This window comes from Hypanus sabinus, chromosome 14 (assembly GCF_030144855.1).
Source record: "Hypanus sabinus isolate sHypSab1 chromosome 14, sHypSab1.hap1, whole genome shotgun sequence".
In the NCBI taxonomy this organism is placed as follows: domain Eukaryota; kingdom Metazoa; phylum Chordata; class Chondrichthyes; order Myliobatiformes; family Dasyatidae; genus Hypanus; species Hypanus sabinus.
Window position 1 is genome coordinate 42800799 of NC_082719.1, and position 10545 is coordinate 42811343.

At 43.5% G+C, this 10545-nt stretch overlaps 1 protein-coding gene across 1 annotated transcript in view; it reads right to left on the bottom strand.

The window, feature by feature from the left end:
* LOC132404682 (RELT-like protein 1) overlaps positions 1–5308 on the bottom strand; it is a 68405-nt gene extending 63097 nt beyond the window's left edge. Inside the window, exon 1 of the mRNA XM_059989025.1 lies at positions 5092–5308. Within this exon, the coding sequence (XP_059845008.1) occupies positions 5092–5113 (22 nt within the window). The 5' untranslated portion in view covers positions 5114–5308. The remainder of the gene's footprint in view (positions 1–5091) is intronic.
* Between the last annotated feature and the right edge of the window lie 5237 nt (positions 5309–10545).

Consider the following 10545-nt stretch of genomic DNA (forward strand, 5'->3'; position numbering starts at 1 on the left):
GATTTTATCAATGTATACAAAATTATGAGGGGTATAGATAGGGTAAATGCAAGCAGGCTTTTTCCACTGAAGTTGGGTGGGACCACAACCAGAGGTTATGGCTTAAGGGTGAAAGGGGAGATGTTTACGGAAAAATGAGGGGAAACTTCATCACTCAGAGGGTCATGAGAATGTAGAATGAGCTACCAGCATAAGTGGTCCACACGAGCTCAATTTCAACATTTTAGACAAGTTTGGAGAGGTACATGATAGTAGGGATATGGAGGAATAACGGTCGATGGGAGTAGGCAGTTTAAATGGTTTTGGCCTGGGATAGGCCGAATAGCTTGTTTCTGTGCTATATGTCTCTATGACTCAAATAGAATTTCATCACAAATTCTAATTTGAGAGTCAACCTCAAATGTGCCCAATTAACCATTCAGAATAGGTGTCTTGCTGGCAATCTTAATGATTTTTCCCCCTACAGTTAAACTGAAATAATCTGTTTAGCTTGTTCTTCTTTACCAAAATGTGTGCTTAGTTTTATGAAGTGGAATGTTTTCACACTTCTGCAATCTACGATTTACATTTGGAAACTAATGCATTGTCAAGTACAATTAATATTCTTTTATTGATTGATTTATACTGGATATTTATGTTTGATCTGAAAAGCATTCAAGTAATTGCTATTTTTTTCATGATGACTCAAGATCAATCAACATTTTAATTACATTTCCAATCTAAAGGTGCCACTCCTGGGACTCCCTGTTCCCCTCGTCCATCTCCACTAACCACTGTCCACAACACACACATGCACTTCTGCCACACTCTAGTTAGTACTGCATTTGATTTTCAGAATATGGTCACCTCTACAATGGAGAAAACAAACACAGATTGGGTGACTACCATATACATCAACAACCCCAAGAATCCTGTTAGCTACCAGTTTAATTCACAATTCCAATCTGTGCATGGACTCCTGCCCTATCATAAACAAGATCCAACACAAGACTGAGGAATGGTACCTTAAATGTCTGGGCATGATTTACACCTTCCAGATCCAATAATGGATTCTTCATTTTCCAATAACTCGCTTTCTCTGTCAATTCAGAAAAGCCATCTCTGCTCCAAAATTTGTCTATCATCTTTTAAGCAACACGAGCCTTAATTTTCCCTTTATCCTATCTATCCCTTTACCAACTTATTAATATTGGAGTATAAATGTTGCATTGTTTGTTGTGTAAACCAAAACTATGTAATCAGCTTTGAGTTTGCTATTTGCTATGCATGTATCCAATTTAGTAGGAGAATGAAATTCTAAGAATGTAGAAGATAATGGGGTGTTAATGAGAGGTAGCTAAGAGATGTATATTAGAACATGATTAAGTCAATGGGTAGAAACAATAGTGGCCAATGTACTTGTAATACGCAACTGTAGACCGATTGGCTATGCTTATGCAACTAAATCAGGAGATTGCTTTTAAAAATGCTATGTACAAGGATCGGGGGGGGGAGGGGGGGCAATCGGCGACTAGCTCAATGACTGTCTCAGCTTTGATTTGCAAATTAAAGTTTAATACTTCTTGAAAAATTTTTTGCGTCTCCTGGTCATTTGTGGGGCACGAGAAACCACGACATTAACAACTGAAAACTTGCCTTCTTACTTTGTCACTTCCGGCAGAGATTCTTCAAACTGGAACACTGGTTCTGTTTTCTTTTACATATGCTGCCTGACCCAATGAGCATTTCCAGCATTTTGTTTTGTTAATGACACAGATCTTTCCCTAAAGGCCTAAATATTTTTAAAATATGCAATCCATTCCATTATCACTACTATGGGTTTGATTAATTAATAGTATTAAGGTTCAATTAACTGAATAGAAACATAGAAAACCTGCAGCACAATACAAGAACTTCGGACCACAAAGTTATGCCAAACATGTCCCTACCTTAGAAATTACTAGGCTTACCTATAGCCCTCTATTTTACTAAGCTCCATGTACCTATCTAAAAGCCTCTTAAAAGACCCTATCATATCCGCCTCCACCACCGTTGCCAGCAGCTCATCCCACACACTCACCACGGGTAAAAAGCTTACCCGACATCTCCTCTGTACCTACTGCAAGCACCTTAAACCCTGTGTCCTCTTGTGGCAACCATTTCAGCCCTGGGAATAAGCCTCCACATGATCAATGCCTCTCATCATCTTGTACATCCCCATCAGGTTACCTCTCATCCTCCGACGCTCCAAGGAGAAAAAGCAGAGTTCACTCAACCTATTCTCATAAGGCATGCTCCCCAATCCAGGCAACATCCTTGTAAATCTCCTCTGCACCCTTTCTATGGCTTCCACATCCTTGCTGTAGTGAGGTGACCAATTAAGAATTGTATTCCTTTGTAAACCAATTGGGATTAATGTTGTTCTTTCTTCTGAGTCTGTAAACTATTGTTGGCGGGCTTTTGGGCAGATTCGGTGCGAGGGGATGAGAGAGAGAGGACGTGATGCTGTAAACTGGGTGAGGAACAGATCCCAGGCAGGGGTCCGAGGCCAGGAGGTAACCAGAGGAGAGGAGACGAAGATAGATGTGCTTGGTTGATCACTTCAGGTGGTCCTGAGCTGCAAGTCGAGGAGTTCAGAGGGGATTGAGTGGTGGCCAGAAGACTTCAGTAATTGAGCTCCAACGGTTGGGCACAAAGTGGTTTGGACTTTGATAAGTTTGGCGCTTTCTCTTTATTTTCTTTTCCTTCGTATATACTGTATCATTATTAATCACTTAGTTATAGTAATCTTTATAAAATTGTAATCATTTAATCGCATATGATGTAATGTCTGTTATTTGGCGAGGTGGGGACATCACACAGCATCCACACCAGCTGATTACCCAGTTTGGCGGGGCCTAAGGCTGCTCCCCCTAGACAAGAACGAGCTGAGCGAGTCTGAGGCGACCCAAGGGGTTACACTCCAATCTCTCATCCACGCATTTATCCTCCACCTCATCCTATTCCTATTCTCACTGTCACGTGGCACAGGCAGTAATTCTGAGATTACTTTGCGGTCCTGCTTCTCAACTTCCTTCCGAACTCCCTGTAGTCTTTTTTCAGGACCTCTTCTCCTTTTCCTATCCATGTCATTGGAACCAATATGTACCACGACCTCTGGCTGTTCTCCTTCCCACTGCAGGATATCTTGGACATGATCTGAAACATCCCAGACCCTGGTATCTGGAGGCATACTACCATCCGAGTTTCTTTCCTGTGTCCACAGAATCGCCCGTCTGACCCCCGAACTATATTGTCCCCTATCACTACTGCTTTGCTCTTCCCTTCCCTACCCTTCTGAGCCACAGGGACAGACTCTGTGTCAGAGGCAAGGCCACTGCCGCTTCCCCCAGGTAGGCTATTTCCCCCCCCCCCCCAATAGTACGAACAGGAGTACTTATTGTCAAGGGGTACAGCCACAGGAGTGCTCTCTAGCACCTGACTCTTCCCCTTCCCCCTCCTGACTTGTCGTTCTCCCGTGGTCCTGGTGTGACCACCTGCCTGTAACTCTTCTCTATCACCTCCTTGCTCTCCCTGACCAGGCAAAGGTCATCAAGCTACATCTCCAGTTCCCTAACTCAGTCCCTCAGGAGCTGCAGCTCGACACACCAGGTGCAGAAATGGCCGTCTGGGAGGCTGGGAGACTCCAGGAACCCCCCCCCCCCACATCTGACACTGAGCACAGAACACCAGCCTCGCACACATACTCCCTACCTTGCTTCGTCTCGTTACAGCCCAAGCCCTGTCACTCTGCTGCCTCCCATTCCACTGCCCGCTGAATACAGCAGTCTTTTTAAACCTTTCGCTCTCTACTGGCTGACATCACGCGCCTGCGCCGTCTCACCTCTCTTTAACCTGAGTAGTAAAAAAAACTCCCTTCACTCTGAAAAATCAGCAGTTCACTCGCAGCCATCTTGCTCTGAAAATACAAATTCCTCAACTCATTATAGCATGATCTGAGCTCTGATAGTTGAATCTAATCAGAGCAGATAGAACATAGAACAGTAGAACACAGGAGCAGCCCTTCAGTCCACAATTAAATCAAATGGCCAACTAAACTAGTCCCTTCTGCCTACACATTGTCCATATCCTTCAACTTCCCTCACATTCATGTGCCTATTTAAAAGTCTCTTTGAAGTCTCTAATGTACCTGCTTCTATCACTATCCCAGGCATTCCAAGTACCCACCACTGGTTATAATAAAACTTGCTCTTTGCAACTCTTTCGAATCTAGCTCCTCTCACCATAAATGCACGCCCCCGGGTATTAGACATTTCAACCCTGGGAAAAAGATAACTGTCTGTCCACTCTATCTATGCATCTCATAATATTATAAACCTCTATCAGATCTCCCCCCAGCCTCTGCCACTCCGGAGAAAACAATTCAAGTCTATCCAACCTGTCTTTATAGCACTTGCCCTCTCATCCAGACAGCATCCTGGTAAACACCTCCTGCTAAATTCTAATAAATATAATCATAAATTTCTACTTCAGTTTTACTGTTGTGCAACAAATCATACTTCCATTCGTAGATCTTACGGTTATACCATCGTATAAGTGTTAAGATTGTTAGTTCATAAACTGAACGATTAACACTTATGCGGGCCAAGAGCAAAAAAGGTAAATTTTAATTACCAGCAGGAAAAGCGATAATCTGACGGGCGTTTCCATGTTTTCATTGTTTAAAAGACGCTTCGAAAAGCCACCTCTTAGTGGCGGGGCGTTAGAAAAGAGCCTATCTACTGGGTGCGATCAATCAGATCCACCACGTCAATGTATCAAGATACCACAGTCAGAAAGGGTTGTCCCACTAAACCAGGAACGTGTACTGACAGGGAAGTTTGTCTGCCTGTATCCCATTCCGGTTATCTGCACCCTCCTCCCCCGCACCAGCCGGCGATTACCCCCGCGGACAGCGACTTCACCCGGGGCGGCGGGGTCTTCGGGCACTTGCCCTCACAGCCAGGCGCTCCTCTACCAACGGCAGCTGAATGGTAGCGAAGTGAGAGCCGTCCTGAATCACTCCGGCGGTACTCCTGACCCCCCGGTCGCCCACCCGGCCCCCCAACTCACCGCCAGAGACGTTTGCCTCCATTGCCCACACGGACCGGCCGACCGCTCGGCTTGCGCTCGCCTGCCGTGACGTCGACCAATTCCCGCCCTCCCGTGACGTCAGCGCCGGGGTCCGAGCGGCGGAACTGTCGGGTGGAGGTGGCTGGTTCGCGCGGCCAGTGCGGTCGGTAGTGGCGTCTGTCAGCCCGGGCCCAGGGTGGGCGAGGAGCTCCGCCAAACGAAGTTAGGCTGCACTTTTGAAATTGCTTATTCCCCAGTGGGAGGAAGTTTCCCATCCGTAACGAAACGGGAAATTAAGTAGAAGTGTGGAGATGCGGAAAATGCCCACACCAAAAGTGAGCCGCAGATATGCCATTCAGCTCACGTTACCTTAAGTATCTCTTTGATGGGGATTTTGAATCTGCCTCATCTAGCACCCCATCCCCGTAGCCTCACATATTTTCACTACTGTATAGTTTTTTTTTCCATTTGCATCTTGAATGTTACTATTGATTCTGTTTTGGTCACGTTTTCAGGCAGTGCATTTCAGATCACCTGGTGTAATTAATTCTCTCTTGTCTGCTTTAGAAAATGGTCTTGTGTTTCTCACTGGAAACATTCATAAATTTGAACTTGTGGGCTAAACTTCTTCAGCCATCTTCTCCAATATCTATACTTCGATAAAGCTCCTCATTTTTTTTTTAAAAAACATCCTGTTTTGCGTTTTTATTTTTTTAACTGGTATCCTGGATTTTTAAAAATGTTCTGTTCAGTATCCACTGAGATTCTCTGCTGCACTTTTAGATTTTTAAATTGAAACATTTTGTTAAATGCCTCTAATTAATAATTAATGAAATGTATCATTTCACACTTTTGTCCTTCACATTTAATTGGTCAAATGTCCAATCAGTTCATTAGTCTACGTTCACTTTTTTTTATTGTGGTGTATGTGCTGTAGTGTGGAACAAGAGTATGGGTGTGAGTCAAATGAAAATGTACTTATGTGATCAATAGAAACATAGCAATCTACAGTACATTACAGGCCCTTCGGCCCACAATGTTGTGCCGACCATGTAACCTACTCTGGAACCTGCCTAGAACTTCCCTTCTGCATAGCCCTGTATTTTGCTAAGCTCCTTGTACCTCTCAAAAGACCCTATTGTATCGGCTGCTACCACTTTCATTGGCAGTGCATTCCATGCACCCACCACTCTCTGAGAAAAAGTTAACTCTGACATCCCCCTTGTACCTACTTTCAAGCACCTTAAAACTATGTCCCCTCATGTTTGTCATTTCAGTCCTGGGGAAAAAAGTCTCTGACTATCCACGCAATTAATGCCTCTCATCATCTTATACACCCCTGTCAGGTCACCTCTCATCCTCCATCACTCCAAAGAGAAAAGGCCAAGTTCACTCAACCTATTCTCAAAAGGCATGCTCTGCAATCCAGGCAACATCCTTGCAAACAACACACACAAAACGCTGGTGGAACACATCAGGCCCTAGCATCCATAAGGAGAAGCACTGTTGACTTTTCGGGCCGAGACCCTTTGTCAGGACTAACTGAAAGGAAGGATAGTAAGAGATCCTTGCAAATCTCCTCTGCACCCTTTCTATGGTTTCTGTAATGAAGTGATCAGAACTGAACACAGTACTCCAAATGGGGGTCTAACTGAGGTCTTATATTGCTGTAACATTACCTCACAGCTCTTGAACTCAGTCTCACTGCTGATGAATGCCAACACCCCATACGCCTTTTTAACAACACTGTCAACCTGCGCATCAGCTTTGAGTGTCCTATGGACATAGACCCCCCAGATCTTGCTGATTCTCCACGCTATCAAAAGTCTTACCATTAATATTATATTCTGTCTTCAAATCTGACCCACTGAAATGCACCACTTTACACTTACTGGGTTTAACTCCATCTGCCACTTCTCAGCCCAGTTCTGCATCCTATCAATTGGATTGTTTTCTTTGCAGAACTGGAGGCTAAGGGGAATCCTGATAGAAGATTATGAATTAAAGAGATATCTTGAAATTCAGCTACAAATTTGCAATTATGACGTTGTGGCTATCTCTGAAACTTTGCTAAAGATATCTGCCATTGGGAGCTGAATGTCCAAGGATATACGGTGTATCAGGAAGATAGTTTAGTAGGCAGAGGGGGTGGTGTGGCCCTGTGTATAAGAAATAATATTAAATCACTAGGAAGGGATAACATAGGATCAGAAAGTAGAGAGTCTCTACAGATTGAGTTAAGAAATGGCAAGGGTAAAAGGACCCTAATGGCAGTTGTAAACAGGCCTCCAAACTGCAGCCAGGATGTGGATTTCAAATTACAGGAGATAGAAAAAGCGTGTCAAAAGGGCAATTTCATGATAATCGTTGGGGATTTTAACATGAAAGTGGATTGGGAAACCCAGGCCAGTACTGGACCTCAGGAGAGACAATTCGTAGAATGTCTAAGGGATGGCTTTTTAGAACAGCTTGTTGTTGAGCCCACTAGGAGACTGGGTGTTGTGCAATGATCCGGAGGTGATAAGAGAGCTTAAGGTTAAGGAACCCTTGGAGAACTATGGTCACAATATGATCGAGTTCACTTTGGAATTTGAGAAGGAGAAACTGAATTCCAATGTGTCAGTATTTCAGTGCAATAAAGGAAATTACAATGGCATGAGAGGGACACTAGTAGGAAGGACAGCAGAACAGCAATGGCCGGAGCTTCTGCGAAAAATGAGGGAAGTGCAAGACCGATATGTTCCAAATAAGAATAAATTTTCAAATGGAAGAAGGACTCTACCATGGCTGACAAATGAAGTCAGAGCCAAAGTAAAAGCAAAAGAGAGGGTATACAAGGAATTCAAAGCTGAGGGGAAGATAGAGGATTGGTAAGCTTTTAAAAACCTGCAGAAGGAAACTAAGAAGGTCATTAGGAAGGAAAAGATGAATTATGAAAGGAAGCTGGCAACTAATATCAAAGAAAATACTAAAAGTTTTTTTTAACTATATAAAGGGTAAAAGAGAGTTGAGGCTAGATATAGGACCAATAGAAAATGATGCTGGACATATTGTAACGAGAGACACAGAGATGGCAGAGGAACTTTATGCGTATTTTGCATCAGTCTTCACAGTGGACGACATCTGCAGTATGCCGGACATTCAAGAGTGTCAGGGAAGTGAAGTTTGTGCAGTGAAAATTACGACTGAGAATGTGCTCAGGAAGCTTAATGGTCTGAGGGTGGATAAATCTCCTGGACCTGATGGAATGCACCCTCATGTTCTGAAGGAAGTAGCTGGAGAGATTGTGAAACCATTAACAATGATCTTTCAAGAATCGATAGATTCTCGCATTGTACTGGATGATTGGAAAATTGTAAATGTTACTCCACTATTTAAGGAGAGTGGGAGGCAGCAGAAAGGAAACTATAGACCTGTTAGCCTGACACCAGTGGCTGGGAAGTTGTTGGAATCGGCTGTTATGGATGAGATTATGGAATACCTGGAGGCACATGACAAGATAGGACAAAGCCAGCATGGTTTGCTGAAAGGAAAATCTTGCCTGACTAACCTACTGCAATTTTTTGAGGAAATTACAAGCAGGGTAGACAAAGAAGATGCAGTAGATGTGGTGTACTTGGATTTTCAGAAGGCCTTTATGGCCGACTTGATGGTGCAGTATATGAGGCTGTTTAGCAAGATAAGAGCCCATGGAATTACAGGGAAGTTACTAGCATGGTTGGAGCATTGGCTGATTGACAGAAAACAGAGAGTTTGAATAAAGGGATTGTACTCTGGCTGGCTGCTGGTTACCAGAGGAGTTCCACAGGAGTCAGTGTTGGGACTGTGGCTTTTTACAATGTATGTCAGTGAATTGGACTATGGGATTAATGGATTTGTCTTTATATTAATGATATAAAGACAGATGGAGGAGTGGGTAGTGTTGAGGAAAGAAAGAGCCTGCAGAGGGACTTAGATAGTTTAGGGGAATGAGCAAAGAAGTGGCAAATGAAATACAATATTGGAAAGTGTATGGTAATGCACTTAGGAAGAAATAAGTGGGCAGACTATTATTCAGATGGAGAGAGAATTCAAATGCTGAGATGCAAAGGGACTCCCCAGGTTGAGTCGGTGGTGAAGAAGGCAAATATAAGAGTAGGGATGTGATGTTGAGGCTCTATAAAGCACTTCTGAGACCACACTGGAAGTATTGTGTGCAGTTCTGGGCTCCTTATTTTAGAAAGGATATACTGACATTGGAGAAGGTTCAGAGAAGATTCATGAGAATGAATCCAGGAATGAAAGGGTTAACATATGAGGAACATCTGGCAGTTCTTGAGCTGTACTCCCTGGAGTTCAGGAGAATGGTGGGGGGTGGGGGGGGGAATCACATAGAAACATTCCAAATGTTAAAAGGCCTGAACAGATTAGATCTGACAAAGTTATTTCCCATGGTAAGGGAGTCTAGGACAAGAGGGCACGACTTCAGGATTGAAGGACATCCATTTAGAATAGAGATGCAGAAAAATTACTTTTGTCAGATGGGAAATCTGTGGAATTTGTTGCTACAAGTGGCTGTGAAGGCCAAGTCATTGGGTGTATTTAAGGCAGAGATAGATAGGTTCTTGATTATCCAGGGCATCAAAGGGTATGGGGAGAAGGCAGAGGAGTAGGGATGAATGGAAGAATTGGATCAGCCCATGATTGAATGGCGGAGCAGACTTGATGGGCCAAATATCTTACTTCTCCTATATCTTATTGTCTTAATCCCTTTCAAAAGTTCCAGCACATCCTCTTTTTTAATATCTATACACTCAAGTGTTTCAGTCCGCTGTAGGTCATCCTCACAATTGCCAAAGTCCTTTTCACTGCTGAATACTGAAGCAAAGTATTCATTAAGTACCTCCACTACCTCCTCCGGCTCCATGCACATGTTTACGTTCTTGCTCCTGATTGGTCCTATTCTCACAAAGCTCATCCTCTTGCTCTCTACATACCTGAAGAATGCCTTGGAGTCTTCCTTAATCCACCTCACCAAGGCCATCTCAAGACCCCTTCTAGCTCTCCTAACTTCATTCTTGAGCTCCTTCCTGGCACCTTTGTAACTTTCTAGGGCTCCAACAGTACCTAGTTTCTTGAACCTTTTGCAAACTTTTCTTATCTTCTTAACTAGATTTTCTACATCCTTTGTACACTGTGGTTCTTTACCATCCTTTCCCTGTCGCAATGGAACATATCTATGCAGATTGCCTTGCAAATGTTCCCTGAGCATTTGCCACATTTCTGCTGTATATTTCTCTGAGAACATCTGAAGAACATCTGAAGGCTAATAAGTCCCCGGGTCCAGATGGTCTGCATCCGAGGGTTCTAAAAGAGGTGGCTCAAGAAATTGCGGATGCATTGGTAATCATTTTCCAATGTTCGTTAGATTCAGGATCAGTTCCTGAAGATTGGAGAGTGGCTAATGTTGTCCCA